General features: G+C 45.9%; 1 protein-coding gene across 1 annotated transcript in view; it reads left to right on the top strand.

The window, feature by feature from the left end:
* Window positions 1-1,998: 1,998 nt before the first annotated feature.
* The window catches only part of SLC35F1 (solute carrier family 35 member F1), a 243,299-nt gene continuing 220,291 nt past the window's right edge, over window positions 1,999-25,006 (top strand). Inside the window, exon 1 of the mRNA XM_080588100.1 lies at window positions 1,999-2,529. Coding sequence (XP_080444226.1) covers window positions 2,327-2,529 — 203 coding nt within the window. The 5' untranslated portion in view covers window positions 1,999-2,326. The remainder of the gene's footprint in view (window positions 2,530-25,006) is intronic.

Here is a 25,006-nt window from a genome sequence, read left to right as displayed (position 1 = left end):
TTAGCTGAGAGCCCAAGTCCCCACACCCAGGGAAGAACGCTCAACCTACCTGCAGGCGGGTATGCACGTCTTAAAAAAGATTTCTCATTTGTTGCCATTTCTACTCTGCTTATTAGTTTTCCTGGTGCTGCGTTGTCCCTCTAGTTATTGTTCAGCCTCTGGTTCTTCTGCAAGGCCTGCCAGGTCTTGAGTGGGCCTCGAGTGGCACACCTACAGGTCAGACCCCTGCACATGTTTATGGACAAAAACTCAAAAGGAAAAAGGGCTCAGTCCCCTGTGAACTCAGCTGGACATGGAAAGGTGCTTTTCTTCTATTTATGGAGGTGACCAGAAAGGCTGCCAGCTTGGACCTAAACTTGTGTTATAATTTTGGAAAACCGAGACTCAAAAATGGACTTCATGGTAGAAGGTAAAACACTTCTTCAACATAAGCCGCAAAGAAAGGTCATAGGACTAACATCTAGCGTGTTCACCTGTTAATCAATAGGATGAGATGCTTGACAAAATGCATATTTTCACAATTATCCAAAACCTATCCTTATCTTTCAGTAAAATTAATTTGGGTGTTATAGTAATGAAGATGCCAGACATGCTATAGTTGCATGTCATCGAGCTGAGGAACAGCTGTAACAGGAACTGAACATGCTTAGCACTGTCTTTGAAATCAGGCCAAGAGTGCTTAGACCGCAAGGGCTATTTAGCCACATGAACATCATCTTGAGTAATTATTAAAATATTAAAATACACTGCTCTCAATCTGATTGCACGATGCAGTCGGTCTGCTGATATTACTAAACAGAATGAATTCAGTATAATTGTTCCTCCCAGTAATTTCAGCTAATCAAGGAAAAAAGGCCTGCATGGCTAAGCTGCAACGTTAGATGCACAAAGCCACGTGATGCTACGCAGGCACCGTGATAGTGAGACAAAACGAAAGCAATTTGAAAGAATTTTGTTGGACAGTTGGACACAGAGCAAAAGTTTGGGGCTGCATTTGTGACAGATGTGTGTGTGCAAGAAATCCGTCGGTCATGACGGCAGCAGGGGCATCTGCTCATGGACTTATGGTTTCCCTCTGCATCAGTAAGAAGCAGCAAACGAGCTGACTGGCCCGAGGACAGGAGCTTCCAGGAGACCCCCTGCTAATCAGCAGATCCCAAGCTGGGCTGCAGGTGTACATCCACGTGGTTGAAATGTTAGGAATGGAGCTGCTCAAACAATATTGTTCCGCTCTGTCCAGCCGCTGGATTAGCCTGAAGCAGCCACCGAGCAGAAAGAAGCAAACGCGCTTCTTATCTCAGCATTGTCTCACCGCAAATATTCTCAGAAAATATTTGCTGTTGCCACCAGGCACGGATTTGGAGAGCCGGTACGGCTCAACAGTAGGGACGAAAACATTTATGGGTACGTGCTAGGGGAGCTGGAGAGGATGATACGGGGTGACTGAGGCTGCAGCTCGTGGCATCCCGCGGGTGCTTTGGCTGGTGGAGATGGGCAGGTTTTTGGGACTCTGTCCCTTCCAGGGGCCGTCAGGCAGCGCCAACCTTATCTTCCCCCCACTTAGGGAAACATGCGGGGGGTGGGGACAGGAGAGAGGAGAATCTCTCAGTAGCCTAATCTGCTTAAACCGCGGTGCTGAAGATGGCTGGCTTTCTGCCCAGGGTCGAGAACGAACTTCGGAGGATTTGGAGCGAGCGATCCCCACCTTCAGAAGCGTTCCTCGGGTACGGCACCGCGCTCCGGCGGGCCTCCCCTGCGGACCTGTTAGACCGGGGCCGCCGAGGAACCCGGCGTAAAACGAGGTGTTAAAAACTGCTACGGGCAAAGGGAGGGGTGCCTACAGACCGGGGCCCGGGCCCGCGGGGTCCCGGCTGCCGGTGCCCCCCGGGGCTGGGCGCCGCCGGTACCGGGGGTGGCGGCGCTGCCGCCGTCGCCCCCTGGCGGCCCCGGTGGCGCAGCGCAGGGGCGGGCGCCGCCACCCACGGCCCCGGGGGCTCCGCCGCGGCGGGCGGGGAACAAAGGGGGCGAGCGGCGGCGGCAGGAGGAGGAGGAGGAGGAGGAGGAGGGGGGGGGGTCGCCAAGTGCCGCCACTTGGTAGCCCGTGCGCGGCACTGGCTGGCGGCGGCAGCCCGCCCCTCGCTGCATGGCAGCCCAGTGAGGGAGGAGCGGGCGAGGGTCCGGAGCCACCGGCGGCGGCAGCAGCGCCCTCCCTCTCCTCCCTCCTCTCCTCCCCGCCTCCCTCCCCGCTCTCCTCCATCCCCGTCTCCTCCCTCCCCGGTGCCGCCGGGATGCGCCCCGCCGGCCGCTGAGGCGCAGCCCCGCCGCGATGCTGTCCCCGGAGCGCCACCGCCACCACCGCCACCCGCCGCCGCCGCAGCCGCCGCCGCCGCCGCGCCCCCCGCCGCAGCCCAACCATGTCGTGGCCACCATCGAGAACCTGCCGGCCGACGGAGGAGGCGGCGGCAGGGGCGGCATCTCCGCCTCCTCCTCCTCCAGCGTGCGCCAGAGGATCAGGAAAGTGCTGAACAGGTGAGGCGAGGGGGGCCGCCGAGCCCCGAGCCGCAGCCCGGGGAGGTCGCCCACAAGTTGCGGGGCGAGCCCCGGTGGCAGCCCAGCCTCCCCGAGCCTCCCCGGCCGCTGGTTTTGTTGCCCGGCTTCTCACCAGCCTGCGCCGCCGGGGGGCGAGGCGGCAGGAGCGGGGAGCCCCCGCCGGTGGTCCCGGCTGCGGGCGCGGAGGCGCCGCTGGAGCGGCGGGGGCGGCGGGGCGGGGGGGCCGGCGGCAGGGGGGTGCCCCGGCCGCACGACGGCAGGCAGGGAGCCTCGGCGTGCCGCCGGGCTTTGTGCTCGCCGCTGTGCGGCTTGGTTCTTGCGCTCGGCGTTTGGCCAGGGCTGGGGTTTTCACCGCAGCCTGACCGGTTGCGCTTCTCCAGAAGGAGCCCTCGAGCTCCTGCCCGAAAAGCCAGCCGAAGCCGCTCCGGGCTCCAGCTGAAGCCACCGCTTTTGCCCGGTGACTTTTGCCGGTGAGCACCGCTGGGATGGTGCGCGCCGGTGTCGACATCTTTGCAACCTCTCTAGTTTTGGATGCACGCGGTACGGAGGAGCTACTAAGAAAAAGCGTCTGCTCTTCCATCTGGGTGTACTAGCTTCGGAAGTGAAGCTCCTTGACTCTTTCAGGCTTTAAAACATTAGGAAACTATCATCGTTTCTATCTCTGTTCCAAATACCTGAAGGTATTCGTTTGATTGCTGGCAGACCGCTGCTATTATATGCAATTCATTACCTGTTAGCACTCTAGGATGATCTCAGAAGCATCGGTAGGGGAGGAAATCTTTATCCTTTGTTAACTGAGCATGCGAAGGGTTGAAAAATAGTTGAAACAACTAGGAACTGCTTCAGCTCAGACAAACTCAATTACACGTTTTCTCAAATGTGTGCGTTTGCAACTCCCGGTGTAGTAGAATCCCCTTCATTCCCCAGCCCAAATGCCTGTGCCGTGCTGGAAGTCCTTGCAGAATCCCATTCTCCTTCCACTCAGTCGTACCCGGGGTGTCTGTCAGCCCTGAAGTAAGACAAGGGCGGCAGGAGATGTATGAAGATGTGGAGAGGGGATCCAGTAGAGAAGCAATAGGTAGCCGTGTCCAAGGGCAGTCACAGCGATCCCTGGGGAGCCATCCCAGCGGCTGCAATCCTCATGGCTGGGGAGAGATGGATTAAAGCAAGGAGTTAAAGGAGTTATTGTGCCTATATTTATATATGACTCTTGGCCATATATCAAGAGTCAAATCAGTATTTGTTGGTACGTATATGTGATTAAAATGATGATATCTAGAGTTTTGTGGAAGGAGAAAAGGACAGAAATTGGCTGTGGTGAAGTTCGAATTTCTGTTCCTATTCACAATCTAGACCTCCCATCACGCCGAGGAGAACCCCAATGAAAAGTGGCTGCTGCCCAGCCACATTTTTACCAGCATGCTCGTTTCCCTACCTCAGACCTGAAATAGTGACATTTTTTGCCACATTTACGTGATTTATGGAAGTAGAAAACTTGTTATTGTGGAATATTAAGGCAGACTTTTCTTTGTTTCAGAGAATCCTTAGCCCATCCCCAAGTCTGTATCAAGGGAGGTTTTGCCCAAGTGAGGTTTCCTTCAAATTTGCATAGGAACTAAGGACTCTGCCCTGTGTATTACTGTGGCTTTCACACAGTAGTTCTGTTGGTACAGTGAAAGGAAACCTGACACAGTGTTTATATTTTCATCTTCTATGAAAACAATACCATGCAAATGTGTAAGGGGAAAGGAAGAGATATTTGTGCAATACACTCAAAGAAGTTTATCAGGGTGTGTAGTGACAGGACAAGGGGTAATGGTTTTAAACTGAAAGAGGGGAGGTTTAGATTAGATGTATGGAAGAAATTCTTTAATTGGAGGGTGGTGAGGCCCTGGCACAGGTTGCCCAGAGAAGCTGTGGGTGCCCCATCCCTGGAGGTGTTCGAGGCCAGGCTGGATGGGGCTTTGGGCAACCTGGTCTGGTGGGGGACAACCCTGCTTATGGCAGGGGGTTGGGACTGGGTGAGCTTTAAGGCCCCTTCCAACCCAAACCATTTTGTGATTTTATGTTTCTAAATGGGAGCCCAAGTATTGGCTTCTGTAATTAGTGTTTCTCTGCTGGATAAGTGTAGTACTGTCTCTGAGCTGCCTTTACTTTGTGTGCACCATTTGATTGAGACCTGTTTGTGAAAGGTTACTGATAGACTCATTCAGCTGAGCTTATTTTTTTTTTTTTTTTTTTGCCGAAGTGGGAGTTCCTGGGACAGACAGACAGATGAAATAACAGGAATAACAGGTTGACAGCAGCTGGGGTTGCTGGAAACCTGCTTGCAACTGGTACGGTCAGAGAGGAAACATAGCAGGAGAATGGGGCAGATACTGGCAGGAACTGAGCATCGTTTCTCTCTCACTTTATATGTAGTAGTAGTTCAGTCACCCAGGCACTTGGTGATTCCTGAACTGCCTGCCAAGGCTTCTCTTAAAATTGCTTTACAAGCTATGAAAACTTATTTTAGCTTCACCTTCCAACCTCTCCTCCCTGTTCGCTCAGTGGATTCCAAAACCTGGAGGAACCGCTCAGAGGTGTTTGAGAGAGAAGCAATGTGCTGAAAGCAGAGCTGGTTGGCTTCAAAGATGTAATTCGGTGATCAGAGCAAACGCTGCACTCTGAAAAGTTGGCCATGACAGAAAAACAAAGTAAAACACAAAACCGAAGGGTCAGAATCAAAGAGGGCTGGAGATGCCAACGAAGCTGTGGGGTTTACTGGAACAGTTTGGATACCAGTTCTGAGCTGACGGTAACAGTAAAAAGGACCTGCTGTATTCTGAGCAAGCTGTTATCCTTGAAGTCTGAGAGGATGACTGAATGGCCATTAAGGGAAAACGTGGTGATTACATACTGAAAATATGTCCTTGGACCCATGACTCACACCTATGGTCCATGAAGCCCAGCTGCGGGGCCCTGCCCTATACCTATTTTGTGGCATTTGCTCTGTGGCTGTCCCTGGCTGACCTTGCCCTGGTATAGCGCAGGTGAGGGAAAGAATTATGTTGGCTGCTTGAGTGCTTGTTTGCTTCCCCCAGCCTCTGGGAAGCCAGAATTGGACTCCACCAACTCTGTCTGCTTGTAGAAGACCACTCCATAAGAGGTGACTCACCTGCTCCACGTTGCCTCCCACCTCTAGCAGGAAGCAAAGCAGAAAGGTGAAAACCATCCTGGTTAGAGTTCGGTGACTTTCTGTGCCACCTCTCCGGCACTTGTGCATTTTGGAGAGCGCTGGTGGTGGATCTCAGCTTGTTCTGTCTGCCCGTGTTCCAGCACCGCGTGGTGGCTTGTCTCCCTTCCTTCAGAAAGACATTCCCTGTGTTCCCAGAAGCCCTTTGAACTAATTTACAAGCCAATCTCGCGTTGGAAAGGCTGGTTATCACCAGAGGGGAATTGGATGGAGCATAAACATAGCTGAATCGTGGGGGGAGTAGGTTGCTAAATGGTCTTCTTGGGGGATTCTTGCAAATTATTTATCTAAAAGTAAGCCAAAAAATGGGTTAGCTGCTTACACGTGGACAGGATCTTTGTAGTCCTACACAACAGGACAGAGTGAAAATGAAGTTCTTGCAAGAAAAATGAGTGAGAACCTCTAGACACTATGTCAAATATATTGAACCTAAGTAAATAGGACTGCTCCGGGAAACAGAAAATACTACAGCCAAGTCAATGATCTCAGGTCTCCAAAGTCACGTCTAACGTCCCCGTTATTGTGCTGCTTCCCCTGCCGAGGACTTTTCTAGAAAGCTGGATGACATGTACATTTTCCTGGGCTTGCCTGCCTCTGTCTTCTAGTACATTTGCGAGGAATAGTTGCGATAAAATCTAGCCATGGCTTATCTTGTTATTGCAAGGATGTCTTTGTGTACTTTTTTTTTTTTTGCTATTTGTAAATGGGACTTCGTAGTTTTCAAAAGTTTCCTAAAAATCATATCAGAATATTAGAGACATAGTCAACTTGCTATCAGGAAGTGGAGCAGGTGTAATTTCAGGCACTCAGTCCCATGCCATCCTTTCCATAGCTTTGTGGCTATGTTCTCTGCTCTCATGAATGGTGAAAGCTTTCCCTGGAGCAGCGTGAGTCTCCCGCTACTTCTCTGCCCACTTATTCACTTTATCAGATAAATTTCAGCCTTGGCAATAAAACCACTGTAGGTCTAATTACCACTACCTTTCTTAAAAGAAGGAAGAAAAAATACTGCTGTTAATAAACACAATTCATTAAACGAGGCAATGATTTATTTTATTGCCAAAATGAAGAAAATGCAATGAATAAAAGCAATTTAGGTACCATTTGATTCTTCTCATCAGAAAGCCCAGCTGTTCAGGTACAGTCTGAGTAAAATTTTGCCTTTTTAGTATGTTATGGGCCCAACTCATCCCTTGTAAGGGAGCTGAGGAAGAATTTGGCCCACTAGCTGACTAACTTTGAACTTGAACTGCGTGTAAGGCTACTAACTCTTCAGAGATGAGAGCTGTTTAAATTACATTGCGAATTTCAAAAGCTATAACCCAGTGATTTTTTCCTTCTAATAATGCATACCCACATAGTAAATCTGATAGAGGGAGTTTATGTACTAAAAAAAAAAGAAATTGAGGCAACATATTTCATTGCCCTAAAGCAGTAACATCTTTCAGTTGACTGATCAGAGAGGCAAACAAACCAAATAATTTATGGCATTTTTTCCTTAATGAAAAGCAAGTCAAAGATCAAATATATCACTTCTGGAATCCCAGAAAGAGTGAGTATTCATAACCTTCAGTTACTTTGCTTTCTTCTTCAAAACAAAAGGATTGGCTTCCTTGGAGACTTTTGCTTTTATAAAGTAGCAATAACTTCTAAAAGTCTACCCAGAATAACAGTAGCTGTAGAAGAATGAATCTGAGCCCAATTCAAACAGCTGTAGCTTTCCTTTTAGGTAAAAATATTTATACCATTTCAAAGTAAGTCAAAGAAAATGAGTTCAGAGCGTAGATAAAGCAACTAGGTTGGCATTCTTGTACCAGTTAATTTTATTCTTTTTGGTGGGGGGAGTGGGAGGTCATATCTGCCTTTGGAAAGCACCCTTTCAGAGCAGAGCAGTATAAAATTCAAGCAATAAAAAAATGTCCAGTGTTTCCTTTTCTCATTAGTTTATTTGTAATCACCATTTTGAAAGCAATAGACCTCTGTGGATTAGCTATGATCCCAATAATTTGGGTGCAAAAGGGCAATACCTGTATAAAGGGAGGAAAAGATGCTTTTCCTCACCCCCTCCAAACAACTTACTTCAGTGAATGCACACTTATTGGCATGCCATAGCACACTTTTAAAATGGTTTGATTTAGGAATGAAGATGAGATAACGCTTTCATGTTGCTGCTGTAACAGGTGCTGGAAGTCTGTTCAAGTACAGTTTCAAAGTGTCTGAGCATGATTTCGTACCAGGTTTCAGAATTAATGTCCCACAGCTTTGTTCCCACCGCCTTTCTTTTGTTCCTGGGAATTTGTACCTTGCGAGATGCAAGCCTTGTCAGTCCCGGTCTGAAACGGGAATTGTTTGAAGTGTGGGGATTGAATACGGTGAGTGCACTGTCATCTAAAATCAAAAGCCCACATGATGATTGGAAAGAGACTTTTCCTAGGACGTTCGACTTGGCAAGGCTAAGTACGTGGGTTTCATCTGTCTACCTCCGGCATTCAGAAGGCCTGTACTTACTGGGTGCCTGTTGGTAAGTGGGAATTTCTGACACTGGCGGTACCGCAGGCTTTGGGAAGGGGTTACTGCCTCTTGAACCAGGGGGGTTTCAAAAGAGCAGCGCTGTAAATGGCTCCATAGAGGAAGCTGGAGGAATGGACAGAGTGGCTCTTATGGGATGGACAGAGCAGCTTTAATGTGCTAATGAGGGGAAGGCCAGATGCCAGCAGTGATCAGAAGGGCTCTTTGTGGCTCCCTCTCCTTTGAGATGGCTGGAGTCTCTGTCCTTATCGCTGCTGTTTCTGCAGGCAGAGGGAAACACTGGGGCTATTACTGAGGTGTTCCCTTCCTTTAAGTCAGCAGATAGCGTTACAAATCAGCACTTGAATACTGATTAGGGCTAATTACCAAGAAAGCTTAGGAAAATGAACTTACTGAAGAAGCTTGAGTGTAAGAAACAGCAAAAGTCACCCCCAAACCCAACAGCGAGACAACCCATGCTCAAAGGCTTGTGAGCTGAGCTTGAACTCAGCTGAAATCACTTGTTGCGAGAACAGCTGTGTGGGGACTCATAAATTGCTATGACTGTAAAGTGTGTAAGTGTTGGTGGTTGTGAAATTCACGTTGTGAACCACCTAATCTACCTGTCTCTGCTTATTTATGTCTGTCATCTGTCTCTAAGGGATTTTTTTCTGAAAACATGCCGGTTTTGAGGCTTGTGTTTCAGCTTTCTTTGACTTGGTTTCTCTCATGCTTTAAGAAAACATTGCTTCAATACATATTCCCTTCCCATCTTTTTTCTCAGAGGCACCAAAAGACTTAAGTAGGCAGTTTGACTTGCATGCATCACATCCTCCCTAGTGTGGTTTGAACTGAAGGGCAGGAGATGGAGGGGACGTTGCCCACAGCCTCTGTGCTCTGCGAGAGGGCCTGTGCAGCAGCACTGTGCTGTACATCTGCAGGGACAGTGGGTGCTTTCTGAGACGTGTCAAGGTACACGCACAGAGTCAGCCAAATGATTTCCTACACTGGGTAGATGACACTAGATCTCACCATAAAGATCCATCAAAAAATGACATCAAGTTGATACCACTGTGAAAAACTGGCACTTACTAAGCCAACCTTCCATTTGTAGCAGGTGCAGTCGTTTCAGTCCTTAATTTCAGTGCCTTATTGCTGTGCTGGTCAGTTATCTACTCTCCCTTTTCCTGTAGAGATGCAGGAGGCTGTGCTCCAGCTTCAGATAGGTCTGAGTTGAGACAGAGTGTGGTGGTGCACAGGGGCTTAAGAGCTGGATTGGGAATCCTCTCTTTTGCTATAACTTTTTTTTTTTTTCATGTCAGAAAATGTAGATGAGTCAAAACCTGGGCAAGAAGGATGAGATTTTCTCAAGACTGCGTGTTCAGGAAAGCTTCTGTTGTCCAGACTAGATTTTTTGGATAGAAAGCGGGCAAGACTTCACAGTGATCTGGTGATGGGACTACTTACATAGGAGATCAGGTTTAACTCTGCTTTGCCACATCCCTGAGGGCTGCCGTGGATGCCTGCACTCTCAGGTTCTCTTGGGATGAAAGCCTTGGTCTTGTCCTAGTACAAAATGGGAGAAGTTTTGAAGTTTAGAAGTTTGGAAGCTGAAGATGCTTTTTTGCCTAGCTCATCTCCCAGGGTATTTCAGGCTTCAAGGTGTTCATTTACAAAAGCACACCATACGTGAAGCAGATTGCTGCATCACCAATACAGATAAATGAGGTAATTTATGTCCAGCAGCAAGACCATAAATATCACCTCCGGAGCCCTAGTGTTAATTGTGACCTGTAAAGCAGTATTAGCTGAATACAGAACAAAACTGAAATCTGAAATATTTATAGTGACAGCTATTAGCATACTTGACTCTCTCTAGTGTTCATTTATCAAAGAAAATGTTGCATGCGTGTCCAGAAATGTGCTTTACCGTATCTTATGAGGCTGCGTTGGTTTTAAAATGGTGCCATCTCTGTGCCATGTTCATTCTCATTACTTTGTCTCACCTGGCACATATTTTGATGTGAAGCTGCTGATGGGGTGGGGGGATAGGTACCTGGCTTGTGCTTCCTGCTCTCATGCCTCTTTATTCAGTTCATCTCAGAGGAAGAGTTTCAGCAGTGAGCTCCTGTATCTCTCTAGCCTAATAGCTAAAATCCTAATTCTTAATGTACTACTAGGCTGGGAGCTGCTAGCTCAAGTCCTTTCAGCCAAAGAAGTTCGTGGGCCGAAGGAATGCTGTGGCTACAAGGTAAAAGTGAGGGAGACATCTCTGCCTTTTTTTGAAGAAAGGAGATGGATGGATGTCTAACACCAAGAGTACCTTCGAGGTTGTGAATCACAGACAGGGGAGGCGTGAGGTTAGTCACTGATGGGTAGGAGCCTAATTTTCCGGGAGGGGTAAGGCATAAGCTGTACCTGACCCTTTGCTTTCTGTTGTTTACCCAGATTTTGATCCACTTAGGTTGTCCACCTAGGTGCCACTGCAGCTGTCCCAGGATGCAGTATTCTTTTGCATGGCTCTGTGCTTTTCCACCTGTCCCATGATGATGGGATAAATGCTGGAAAATACTTAATAACATTGAATTAGTTATGCTGTGATTATTCTAAGTCCAGATATTTTAAGGAGATTAAATATCTCTATCATCTTCTGGATGTGGCTCCCAGAACCATGGGACTATTTACTTTCTGAAATCTCTTCTTACTAGAAGCTGAGAGCCATAACGAAACAGAGCAGGTGTTTCTTTCCTGTTGCTTCTCTCTTTTTCTCTTTCTGCTACAGACACAAAATACGTTTGATGATGTTTTTTTAGCTCCCCGCTGCCGGTATATTCAGGCCTTTAGGGGCTGTTCCAGGTAGACTGAAAGTGAGCAAGGACAGCAAAAAGCGCGTAGGTTGGGATGAGCTGAGCAGGGAGCTGGAAAATATTTTAACGGTTATGGGATTTGATACTTGAAGGAAATAAAACTTTAATATTGTAGATATAATTTTCATCAGGCTGGAAATGAGGATTAATACTGTCAAGCAGAAAATATTTCCAAGCTTCATCTAACTTGGTAGGGAAAAAGCCAGCACCCACAAAGTAGCACAAGTTTTCCTGTGCATTTGTATTGTGCCATGGGACATGATGGTCACAGGTAGACCTCTCTTCTGCATTTTCAGATTGGCTGCTTGATAGCTCATCCTTCTGCAAGAAGTTTCAGTCTCTCTGTCTCCAGGGAATTAACTCTTCAGTAATGGCAGGTACAACAGATCTGATTGGAGTGTCTTCTTTTCCTGCTCGATCTACCTGAGCTACACAGGAAACTTCCAGTCAAATTTGGGATACCTGACACACACTGCTAGGGGTGCTTTGTAGAAAAAGGGCTGTTTTTCTGGAATTTGTATTTGAAGAAGTGAGGCCCAGTTACTTCCATAGTGGGCAACACCTGTGTGTGGCCCTGGATACCTTGGGCTGTTGCCTCCTTTTCAGGTTCTTCTACCAAGGCTGCTTTGCTTTGACTTAGCGCTCACCAGCACTTTTTTTGACAGTATACTTCAGTGTTTTTTTGGGCCTGCTTTGCAGGGGGGTGGTCATGTCTTTGAAGAGATTCAGTAGAATGTAAATGTCAATAGGTGTTTAGAGGACTTAGTCTAGAAGCAGAGGGACAAGGTGGTGTGCTGGTTTTAGTATGTGTATGAAAGTACTGGCTACTGGTATTGAAAAGGCAAATTCAGGTTTTCTGTCATTTAAATAAAAAGGTGACAGAGTAACTGTCAAGTGGTGGAATGCACTCGAGTAGTTAGGCAGACTGGTCAGCATGAGGTGCAGTGCAAGGCAGGTAGTTGGAAGGTTGCTAGAAGTGGAAGAGTTGTGCTGCATCTCCAGTAACCAAGCAAAATATCTGGGATTCAAAGTATCTCCTGTTCTAAACAGGTTAAGACATCAGAGTTTAAGACATCAAGTAATTCCTTAATAATTCACTTGGAAAAAGGGCTCTGTTTCTGTGTGTGTAAGCATGTGAGATCTTTTAAGACAAACTACAGAAGTTGCCCAGTTTAACATCTGTTACAAATAAATTCTAGCATATTCGATCTCATAGAAAAGGTTTTGTTAAATTTGATGTGTGAAAGTGTTCATGCTTATGGATTTGGTAAACATGACCATGTTTATAGAACTTATTATTAATCAGGTAGATTAATTTATTAGATTTATTCCTATACATTTACGACCTATAGATGTATTGAGACATGAGCCCACAGAATCAATACCACTTTTAATATTTATGAATGGTCTTACTACATCCAAAATACTGTTACACTTGAGAGTATTTAGCTGCAATTTATTTTGAAGTATACAAACTATCCTACAGTTTCAAATTTGTTTTTTTTTTCTTCATCCTTTAACAATTTGTTATATTTTTTCACGTTTCTGGGCTCTATTTTAGCAAAATACCATATGTCAAGCAACAACAAAGTCATGACCATACTCTGGTCAAAGGGACTGTTCAGCAACTTAACATGTTTGCAAGGTTAGGGCTGTGAGACCAGACCCAATCTTTAAGACACATTTTGGCTGCCTTCCTGCATAGTGGGTCCAAAGCAGGAGAGAAAACAAGGTATAAATTTAACTTACAACTCAGTCGCCTGTAAAGTATCCTATATTTGCGTGTTTTTCTTTGAGAAGCAGCCATGTGTGCATTTATCTTTCAGGAGCAGTGGTGTTTGTTTAGGAAGCAATAACATGCACTTCTGCAAAGACTGGATGAAATGGATAACTGATGCGAGGCAAGAAGGGAAGGAATATTGCTTGTTTGCCTGTTTCCAGAGCACCACTCTTAGATGCAACCTGCTGAAGCCTAGCAGTGTGAAGTACACACCGGTACACAGAACTGACTTTAGGGAGGCAGGCTGGTCTAATATGGTCATGTGTTACCATTGCAGTTATGGTGGTACTTGGATGTATCATCCTTCCTTCATTCGGATGAGCTGGAAATGTTCTGTAACTCTAGGGAAGAGAATTAAGGAGATCAGTTGACCTCAGGCCAGCCTTCAAATCCAGTCTGGAGACGCTCACAAAATGTTTGTGGAGGAATCTCCAACAGCTGACAGAGTTATAGAGAGAACTTTCACCCAGTGGTCTGTAAGGTGAAGCTCCTTAAAACTAACTCTCCTCCAGCCAGCCTTTGTTATTTTCTAGCAGGAGTTGCTGTATCTGCTGTTAATCTGACCACTTTGTGATCTGCACTCACTGTTGCAGCTGTAGCTGGAGTGTAATGATCTGCATCTTTTTGACTGTGCTTGACTAAAAGGTACAGGACAGTTGGTGGAAGAAAGCAGTTCAACCAACCCTGTGCACTGATGGGCAGGGAGGGGTGGGCTTTTGCCTTTTCTGCTTTCAGGAAAAGCTTGTATTGCAGCAGGCAATGAGGGGAAATCCTGTCTTCTGAAAGGCTCAGGGAGAAGTTACATACAGCAGCTGCTGATTTACTGTCCAGGATTGGACATCAATTGTTTTTTTGGCCTTGGGCAAATCTCTTAACCTCTCTGGGTCTGGTTCAGAATCTGTAAAATGAGATAATTAAACTTAACTACCTGGAAGAGTTGTTGATTATTTAATGCTTGTAAAATGCTATACAGCACTATAAAATACAGTGTAAGTGCTCAGTAGCACTCGGAAGCATCTGGGCTGCAGTTCCTCTAGTGTTTCTGAAACTTTATGGGCAAGCTTTGGCCAGAAAACAACATGGCCAATGCGTGTGGTTCACGTAGGCTTTGGGAGGCAATGGGGTGACATCTTCCCAAAGGCAGCTGATATTGGTGAGCTGCCTCCTGACAGAGGACCAAGGGAGGTCTCCAGAGAGCCCTGGCCTTGGTCTGGGCTGAGGCTACGGCTGCCGAGGGTTGCTGTGGCAGGTAGCGCAACCACTCCTTGCCCCGCTGCCGGCTGCTTGGTCTCGCTCTCCTCCCCTGCCTCTTACTGCTTAGTAATGCTGTCGGAGCAGTTTGCATGGAGAATCGGGTTGGTGATCTGATCCAGATGGGGAAAAAAGTGGAAATAAGTTTATGCTGGTAGTGGTTTGCTTTTCTGGATGGATCGTCTCTGTGTGCAGTTGTTTGCGTGGCTACAAACACATGGGCTAGTGTGGTGGTTTCACCCTGCTGGGCAGCTGAACTCCACCACAACTGCTCTCTCACTCCCCCTTCTCAAAGGAAAAGGGGGAGAAAATACAATGGAAAAGGGCTCAGGGGATGAGATAAGGACAGGGAGATCACAAAATCAAACATGGGCAAAACGGACTCAGCATAGGGTTAGATTAAACTCTGATGACGCTGCCATCACAGGGGTTTGAAGGTGTGACAGGAGCTAGTGAGCTAACTTTCTTTCCTGCTTCCGGAGATGTGTTATGCTGGTTTCTTTGGAGGTGTGCGTATGGCAGCATAAGAGAGATCGTTTGGTGAAGAGCTGATCCCAGCAGAAGCTTTCCATGCTGCGTGTCACGCTAGTTGTGAAACTCTGCTGACAGGGGGAGTGAGCAGAGCCTCGTGATGGAGATGGGCCTGCAATAATTCCTGAGAACTGCATCTTGCCACTGTTGTTTGGGATGCTTATGATGTATGTGATCAATGTATGTGCACACACAGATACTGATTTGGTTTTGTAGGAGACTGTAAAAAGCTGGGGCAGGGGAAGGAAACCACCTCCTTTCCTCATCAGGCACCCCTGAGCAAATACTTAGAAGTAGTTAGGAGGGGGTGGTGAGTTACCAGATGTGAAGATTCACCCTGTCAGCCTTTTACAGGACAGGATAAGGTAACATGAGCTCAGACGGAGGAATGAGCTTGCTCTTAAGTCACAGTTTCATTGACTGCCACAGGGAGGACTCATTTCTGTCTCCTCCCTGCTCCTGCCCAGCTGCTCCTGCTTTTGCTCTGTCAGACCTGGCTCCTGTCACACCTCACAGTGCATGGATCCAACCCAGAGGCATGACAGAGAATTAGAATGGCTAAAAAAGATTGGGTCTTTAAAACAGACAAACAAACAAAAAGCCCTAAAAGCTGGGTCCTTAATTAACTTCTGACAAGACTAGTGCCTGGACTGATAAAAAAAGAAGAAGACTGTGAGCAGGAGAAGAGAGAGGAACAGGAAATAGGGGAAACAGGGATTGGAGAAAAGACAAACTGGAAAGAAGGAAGGGAAAATAGCACTTTCTATGGTCACCATCCTTTAATTGGGCTCATCTGTATTGTACTACTATGCCTGGATTAAATGCTTGCTGCCAGGGTCCTTAGCTTCCCGCTGCCCATGCTGTCCTGCCTTCTCCCTTATCACAGCCCTTGTGTTGATGAGAAACTGGCCTCTGTTCCTGAGAAAAGCGGTCATCACCCCAGGTGAGACTTGGTAGGTATCAACAATTGGTAAACAGTCAGCTGTAGCCCATTTCTCACTCAAACCGGGAGAAAGCTGTGTTGTGTGTACCCAAAGACAGGATAAAGAACAAGGCCTGACATCTAGTGGCATGAACCTGGATGGAGCTGGGAAAACAAGATGTGCTGTTAGCCTGCAAGCAGTTGCTGTTGTGTGGTGCTGTTAGAGGTGGTGTGAGAGGTGTGGCGCAGCACTAAATGGAGATGTCTGGTCAGCAGTCCTTGCTACGCCTTCTATTATATTTTTTTAGGCTGGGCTGATTTCAGTGAGGATGAGCGTTTATGCACAAACTTAATGTAAATTTTTGGTACGTTTCCCCATTGCCAGAAGATGAAAAGGGAGCCTTATTCCTGATATTATTTTTCATGGTAACTGAAATACAGGTGTGTTTTCAGCAGGTCTAAAATCATTATATCTCATTTGTGGCAGGGCTGCTGTGGGCTTTATGACTCACCTCTGTCTCTCTGGAAATGTATGCAGTAATTTCTCTCCTGCTGCTGATTAGAAAAAATAGCAATTGATCAGTGGCTGCTGAAGGGGTTTATCCCGTTTACTGTGATGGCATGCACCGTATTACAGCACTCTCGTATACTGTGCACTGTGAATAGCTATTTTTGTTTGGCTGATGTGACTTAGGAGGCCTATTGTCACTCCTTGGCCTCTCTGTTTCTCTTCTGTTGCTCCCTAGAGCCAGCAGCCATGTGCTTTCCCTCCAAAAAGCTGTGCCTCTGGAGGAGTGCTCTGATCAGTGATCCCACGATCTAAGTTACAGGAGGAATTTCTTAAGAACAAAACATCCACCAGTTTGGTCACCTCTGGGAGCAGTCTCAGCAGTGTTCTGTCTGGGTGTACAGATTGCACTGACACACAAGACAGTTCGCTGCAAGTGTTTCTTCGTTACTCACCCTTCCTCCTAGCACGCTGTTACAGCTTTGCTTGTCAGTATTACTGTGGAAAGGTGCTGCACAGTTCCTCTGTATCACTGCACAGTACCCTCCCTGCTCCGGCAGCTGGTGAAGCTGTTGTGTTTGAAGCATTGAAAGCACTGGCAGGCAGAGCTAAGGAGGAAAAAGGGGCTTGTAGAAGATAATGGGCATAAAATGGTATGGTGGTATACTGTTCCTGAAGAGAAATAAGGGATTAACGAGACCAGGTAGGGAACATATCCATTACTCAGTTCTTCATTTTGAGTCTATTGAAAAAGGATGAAAGTGAGAATAGAAATTACAGATCAAGGCCTGAAGCTTGTTTGGTCGTGACTTTCTCTTAAAAACTGGGACATCGCAATCTAACATTTTTTTAGCAAATACGAGGTTGTGCTTGAGTTTCTTGGCAAGTTTTGTGTATGGTGGTCGGTGGCTGTTTTCTGATCCCTGGAGTGGAACTTGAGTTGGATTCACTTCTGTGACTCAGGTCAGAGTTGTATTTCTGTCCCTATGAAGAACTGCATGTGCCATTTCTTACAGATCTGGGTATTAGCACCGGTATTTTTTTGTAACAGTACTGGAAACAAGTTTGACCACGTGACAGTGGTGATGTCTTCCTTGCTGCTTTGGTGTATGCCTAATGCATGAGTTTCTGTAGGTCTTCATTCCCCTCTGTCGTCTGGATTATTGTGTAGCTGAAGCTCACTGTTTGCTGGGGATCATCTTGTTTTGGGGAAGCTCAAACTGTTAGTATTGCCAGACTCTTGCTCTCAGTTTAAGTTTTAACAGTTTGTAAATAAATACGGTCCAGGTTGGTATACGACTGATAGGGGGAAAAAATCCCACGTGTCCCATGGAAGTGTTGAGTTATCAAATTCAGACTGGGAAGATCTCTTTATTAATAAGAGTACAAGCCTTGCTGATTTGAAAACAAAGTGCTACAGAGTAACATGTAGTAGTTCATGGTTTAATTTCAAAAGGAGCAAGGAGGAAGCTGGGGAAGGAGCATCCATGCCCGGTTCTGCCGGTGTTTGAATGCCAGATGTTGGGAGCAGAGAGATGCAACACAGCAAAAATCCCCATCTCATCTAATCTCTTTGTGTCTAAGTACACTTCTGTGGGATAGAAAGAAACTGTCAGGGAGGGAGGACCTGTTTCTTTACCTCTGGAGCATTCCCAAGTGCTGTGGCTTGCCGTGTGGATGGAGCAGCAGCACGTTAGCAAACGCGCTGATGCTGATGTGCTGCTGAGGGAGGCGAGACGTCTGCTCTGTATGAAAGACTCACAAAACAAATGAAGAAAATACAGCAGCAGCAAAGGAAAGAAGAGCCATGCTTAAGATTAATTCCTACCTGGATCCCCCAATACATGGCACCCCCAATTTTCTTTTCTGCATATCCAACATTTCCCATTTCCTCCTTCCCCCCGCCATGCAGCTGCACTTCAAAACCACAGAGGAAACACAGCAGCAAGCTTTTCCCCTGAGGGAAGGAGCAGGGTGGGCAGACTCCCCCATCCCAGCTGAAGAGGTCTGTTATAGGGGATTAATTGTGCCCGAGCAGCGGGCCGCGCGCCTCACCTGGTGCTCCCGTTACCATGGCGATCGGTCGCCTCTGCCGAGGGCCCGCGTCCAGCGCCCAGGCCTGTAAGGCGCCCTTGGGCACCTTCGTGTTGGGTGTTAGCCCAAAAGGTTGGGCGGGGAATTTTTATGTATATTTTTTGACTCGTGAAAAAAAGCCGGAATAAACTCTGTGTGTGCTGCTGGTCCAGCTTCGTCCTCTGCCTTGTCTGTCTCCTCTGGGGTGCAGCGCAGGCTGGCCTGCGGTTGTGCGGAGACAAAGGCAACTTCTGTGGAAAACAACTGCGAAATGCACAGGGATTTGGTGGGTGCCATCCCTGTGCCTGTCATCTTCGGGTGACCGGGGGTCGTGCACGCCTGGGAAATGAAGCAGACGTCGTCTTTGAGAGGTCTGCGTGGATGTTTTTCTCATGCAAAAGCTTACACCAAACAACTGATGCCTATGCTTTGCAGTTCTTTGTGCCTCAAATAAGAACAACTGGGAATTACTGTGCTTTTTGTGTCTGTTTATATAATGATGGCAGAAATGAAAACGAGCTACAGCAAGACGGTGCTCTGTGCTAGCCTGTTTGCATAGGTAATGGGAGAGAAATGGGGGCTGTTTACTATGTAACGATGATGCCAGAAATCTGAAGTGGGGAGCAGAAATTATTCTTAAAAGCCTTCCTGTAGGCTAAAGCCCTGTTAGTGTGAAAGGGAATCTTAATTTCTTCTGTGCATTAATAAAATGGTTATGAAATCTGTCTAGAAGTCTGAGTCTGTGTTTTTCTTGAAGGTATTAAAGCCTCTCATGCCTTTAATATTGCTTTTCTTTGGGGGGGGGGACAACACAAGGAGAAACAAGTTCTAAAGGGATAATTTACCGAATGAACAATATGCTCTCTTAGCCTTAAGTAAAAGGATCAGTACGATTCAAGATAATCTTTCTTAATGAACACTACCTGGATACATATACATTTGAGTACACAAACGCATGTTGTATATCCTGATTTGGGTGACTGCTTTATTCCCACTCTTCAGGCACAGGTATATACTATTTACAGGACTATAGGGACATACTATTGGCCTGTTCTGTTTTTGAAACTTCAGTGCTGGGGGAGCATCAGATACTACTGTTGGTAGTTAAACTATGACTGGAAAAATAGCTCTATTTCATCTCACCTATGGCAAATTCACTATCTTTGACCCCACTAGTTATGGCTTTGGAGCTGTTACCTCTCCCCCTACCAAAGTAGAGGTAAAACTAAATCAAATCTGGTCTTCAGTTGCCTTGTATCTTGCAAAAGTCTTGAGCACTTTCTTTCATCCTTCTCTGTCTGTGGCAGTGCCAGGGCTTCCCTGCAGGGAAGTGATGGGCCAGGTTCTTGGGGATTTTCTTAGGCAAACTCCCCTAGGTGAACTGGTGATTGACTGACTGAGGCCTGGGGGAGAGATCTTGCTGTCCCAGCGCTGGGGAGCAATTTTATCTTATTTTTATCCTTTCAGTGGTCCATTTTGGTGATGTAAAAATCAGGTGTCCCTTTTTTCTTTACTCATAGGGATGTGGGGAACTGGCACAGGTTGCCCAGAGAAGCTGTGGATGCCCCATCCCTGGAGGTGTTCAAGGCCAGGCTGGATGGGGCTTTGGTCTGGTGGGAGGTGTCCCTGCCCATGGCAGGGGGTTGAAACCAGGTGATCGTTAAGGCCCCTTGCAACCCAAACCATTCTGTGATTTCTCAGTCCCCTGTGTGTCTGTCATTCCCTTCATCCATCCCCTTACCTACACATCCCTTAATTTTCCCCACCTTGACTGCCTCTTCTTGTACCTTCCAGAGAGAAAATATTCTTAGGTGAAGGTCAAATGTTCAGGTCTCTGGGGGGAAGGAGCTCATGGTTTTGGGTCTGAAATAGCACAGCTGCTTTTTGGTGCCTGCTGGGAGGAATTACTAGCCTGCGTGCCCTGCCTTGACTCTTGCATGCTCTTGTGGAAGTATCTGGCTCTATTTAAGCATCTGCACGCTTGAAGGGGCTTTGAGGAGCAGCAGTGAGCTGAGTCTGTTTTCCAGTGGCTTTAATGTAACTGATTAGTGTGTCCCACAAGAGCAACATGCCTGATTAAAGTAAATAGAAACTCACATTAAAATTTGACTTGATTTCTGTGGTGGAGATTGTTCAGTGTGACAATATGCTTTAACATTTGTTCAGCCCTGAAGTGGGCAGACAGTTGCACTTGATGAACTTTGTAGGTCCCTTCCAAATGAACTATTCTATTCTCTTCTAATAGCCACTGGATTGGAAACAATGCCTTTGTGGCAGCTGCTTCTCTGTTGCCATGTGCAGGGCCCAGAGTTGGTCTTGGGGCTGTGGATCTTCCAACCCCAGAGGAAACCATGTTGGGACTGCATCCCCTCTAGCAGAAGAGCAGTTTTGACTGGCTTCACATGTATCCTTGTTACATTATTTTTAGCTGCCAAGCCTAGTGCTGCAGTGGGATAATTACAAGGTAGGGATACGAACGTAGAACAAAGCCTCTTTAGTTTTAACCCATGATCAGTCCTTGCCTCTTGAGCAAGGCATTTACCTGGTTTGCTTCTGTTTTTCTCCTTGGATGCAAATAATAGCCCTACATCAGGAGCATTGGGGTGTTTAAGGGGAAAAGCAAATAAATAAAAAAATCCAGAAAAGATATTTGTAAATGCTTATAATTTTTATTGTAATTACAGACTGACAAGGAAGAGTAGTAGCTACGGTGAAGGACAAAAAGAGGCTATGAAGGCCAAGGAAGAGACTCTCTTCCATCTCTCTGCAGCTCAAGAAAACATAAAACCGTGATGTAATTGGGGTGTTGAATTATGTATAATATTGGCACTAAGATCTCTATTAGTTTCATTTTGGTAATACTTCCTTTCTTGCCAACAGAATAGTTTCTGTAAATAAGCTGCCTCCTCATTTACTTGCAAAGCTTGATTATATACAATTATCCCTTGGCTGTTACGACTGTTTAAATTAATACTGAGCTCAGCCGGGTAGGTATTCTAGCAATTCTAGCATTACATCTGAGATACTCACTGCTTTAACTGACCACGTAAATGCACATGGCTCAAAAAAGAAAAAAAAAAAAAAAGGAAAAAAAAGGGAAAAGCAATTCAACTGACAGTTCCATTGTTTTTCATCAGTTTCCTTGCAGTTGGAATCACTTGCCACAATAAGAATGACCTCCTACATAGTTTTAAATAAACTGTGCCTATTTAATAGAAGTGAAATTGAATGTTAGTATACTGTATTATGAACATAGTACTTCTGGAGCTTTTTCATCTTTAAGTTGACCTGGAAAAAGTAATAAACACGGACAGAAGGCTTCAGTCCAGCTTCAGATCCAAACTTGTCTGCAAGTCCATTTCTCTGCCTACTTTGCAGCTTATGTCCTTTGCAGCACATCCACATCCATTTCTCTGCCTACTTTGCAGCTCACATTCTTTGCAGCATGTCCACGTCCTCCTTAACTTGGGGAAATCTCTGTTCCATATCTCAGTTCCGTGTCTTTGAGGCATTGGTATCTTTATTGCTTAAGCAAGGGAACAGAGATTTCACTCCTGTCAGAGGCAGAATAGCCCTCTACAGATGCAGTGGTCTGGCTGTGATATGACACCCTAGCATATACATTCATAAAAAGCCCAGACAAGCAAAAAAGATCAAGATTTAGGTTTCAGGGTAGTGTACAACTCAGAGTGTTAATTATACAAAATGAAAACTGTTAACAAGCTATTATTAAATGCAGTTAATGAACCCGAAATTTCAGTATTAAATATTGAAGAGATCGACTTCAGTATACAGAAAATGAAAATCACTGCAGTGTGTGTTAGAAAAGCAAGTGTTTCCTTACAAAGATTATAGAACTTGGCCCTGCAGAAATAGGAAAAATCAACAGTGGCATGCTGTGCAGTTCATGAAGGAGATAAAGAAATCCAGAAAGAGTATAATTCTTAAATGTTTCTGTATCTGTTCAGGGTGACATGGCATATCATGAAAACCTACCAGCTTCAGCTCAACCTGCCTGTTCATCCTGGATTATAGTAATCAGGTTAACACAAGATTTATCAACTTGCCAAGTAAAATATTACTTCTCCATGTGTGAAGTTGATTTTTGCTGTCTGATTTAGGATAAAAACCAGCCCCCAAATACGTTGAAGATGATCTGCGCCCTCCTAAGATTTATTTAGTCCCCAAAAGCTCACTGCCTTTTAATTTTTTTTTAACCACATTTTCTCTTAGCTGTCTTTGCTATGAGTTTTTTTGTGATACCGTCTTTCTCTGTCCTAGCTCTGTTGTCTTGCAATGCAATTTTAGAAAAGAGGTTATATTCATTTTGGGGTAGAGAAGTTAAAGGATGTGAAAGAACATGTAGCTAAGGCTTGTGTGCTACTCATTTTTATTTTTAAGGGACAAAATCTGAAAGTCATGCTTATTTTCTGTGCTATAGCAGGAGATGTTTGGGACCTAATGTTTTGGGACATAATTAGGACCAAAAAAAGCTGGGTAACAGGAAACAGGACCTGATGGAGATATCTGTTGGAATGGGGATTAATCTTTCATGGAAGAAGAGAGATCCTTTGATGTAGCTCTTGGAAAGCCCGTCGGAGCCCACACGGAGGAGCTCATTCTGTGCTGGTAGGAGGAAGGGGGAGACAAGGACGATCTGAAACATCCTCTGTATCTCTGATTTCTGAGATGCTGAACCCTTTGTCAAAGCTGTGATTTTAGAGTTATTAACGAAAGTGATGAAGGATATGAATTCGGGTCTGGAGCATGTTACCTTGGTATGGCATGCCACTTTCTAGTTGTTTGGAGGAGAGCAGCACTGTGGGCATCGGCCAGTGCCGCCGGGCGAGAGGAGGAACGTGAGAGCAGCACGGCTGCGGATCTGCCCTCTTTGATGCACTGCTGGGCTGCATTGTGCGGGGGAGTATTCTGTCCCCTGCTTTGTGGCATATAAACCGCGGGTAAATCCTCAATGAGCATCCCTCTGCTAGGCAACAGGGGAACGGCGCCTGGAATCTGGCCCGTTCATTGAGAAAACCCCAGCCTGAAGGAGTGGCGATGCCTTTGTGCGAGGGCATCCCAGCATCCCCCAACAGGCTGCCAGCAGCCCTATGTCACTTCATCCCCGCCGCCGAAAGGTTGGCTCCTGGAGCCCGCACCGAGGGTGTAAATCTCTTGTGTTAAAATAACGTGTCATCACAAAGCATTGCTTTAGCAGCGTGAGCGCAGGGTCCCCGATGGCTTTAGCACAGAGCTTTGTGCATTTGGGAGCAGAAACCTAAACGAGACCCACTGCAGGAGGTCTCTCCCTCTGAGGAGGGTGAAACAGCATTCTGTAGACTGCTTTGAAAGAGAAAACTGCAATAACAACAGAATTCCCCCCAAAGGTGGTGGTGTTTTTTTTTTTTTTAATTATTATTTGTTTGTTTGTTTTGTTTAAATGTGGAAAAATGGCTATCTCCTGGGAGCCAAAGAGCAAACTGACATGTGAGGGACCCGTTTCTCTGCCTGCTGGCTCGAGAGCAAATACAAGATCTGGAATAAAAGAGTGAAATTCCATTGAGTTAGCAGAGTTGCACTGGCTTGAGGTAGCTCTCTCCCTGCTCTAATTATCATTTATGGTGGAAGCACCAATTGAGGCTCTGAGGCTGTGAATGAGAGGAATTTTTCTGCTAAAGCAGATAATCCAGCTGCTTGTCTGTGAATGGAGAATGGCGTGTCTTTCAAATTACCACACAGACTCTGAGCACATAGTGGTTTGCTGAGATTTACAAGGGAAACTGTTAAATTAGTTTGTGATGGGAAATTAATTTTGAATTTTATTCCTTTGAGAACTCTCTGGCTATTGGCTTTTCGTGGGCTGTCTAAGCAGAAAAATAGTGCAGAGCTTGCACCTTCTTTTTCCTTTGCTTTTGCTTTCTTTGTTTCTCTGCTGAAGTGCCTGAAAGCATCATGCTTTGTTTGACCTTCAGCCTCCTGATGCTGATGGATGGAGGCTTGAAGTTTTCATTGTAACCGTTTTTGTTATTACAGATACATAGCTGCTGCTTAGAGTAGTTATCTTCATGCTGGAAAAGAGGAGGAAAAAATCACTTCCCCCATAAGCTAGTCAAACTAAAAAACAGAGAGAGGGGGGAAAAAGGAGGGGAAACATCTGCTCGCCTTTTAGCTATCTCAAAGCGCCAGTGATGATGAAGCCATCAGTTGGGTGTCCTTTTTTTTTTTTTTTTTGTACTCGTGTTCTGTTTTACTGAAGTAGGCTCTGCTACATAAGCAAGCTCGTCACAACCAGATGCCTGAGTTCCTTCTGCAACCTGGAAATTGCTAAAACATGGATCATTTTCACTGATATATTGCCCATGCAATTTTTTTTATTCTTTTAAACTCTGATTTTGGATACACTTTTAATTGATAATTGTGAGTTTCTAAAATGTAAGAAACTAAATCTGTGCCAGTGTGGAAGTCAACAGATTACACCTTCTGCACCCATCTGTACTCTGTGTGTGGGAGCTGAAGTAGCAGTAGCCCTTTTGAAAAATGGCTTTTAGACTCCTAAATGATTTATGGTACTTCTGCAATTTTTTTCTCGTAGACTTGGATGATCATAAAGTGTTGCTAGGTTTCATGGACATGGGATTAACGTTGATGATGAACCCATGTGTAAAGAATAGATTATTAATCGTAACGTAGGCTGGGTTTTAGTTTGCCTGACGTTGGCCATCTCTAGACTGGGGCTTTGGTAACGCATGTTGCCTCTATGCTTGGTGGAGAAAGATGGGCC

This window comes from Anser brachyrhynchus (assembly GCF_964034855.1).
Source record: "Anser brachyrhynchus genome assembly, chromosome: 3".
In the NCBI taxonomy this organism is placed as follows: Eukaryota; Metazoa; Chordata; class Aves; order Anseriformes; family Anatidae; genus Anser; species Anser brachyrhynchus.
Note: the sequence above shows the minus strand (reverse complement) of the source record. Positions and strands in the feature narration are given on the sequence as shown.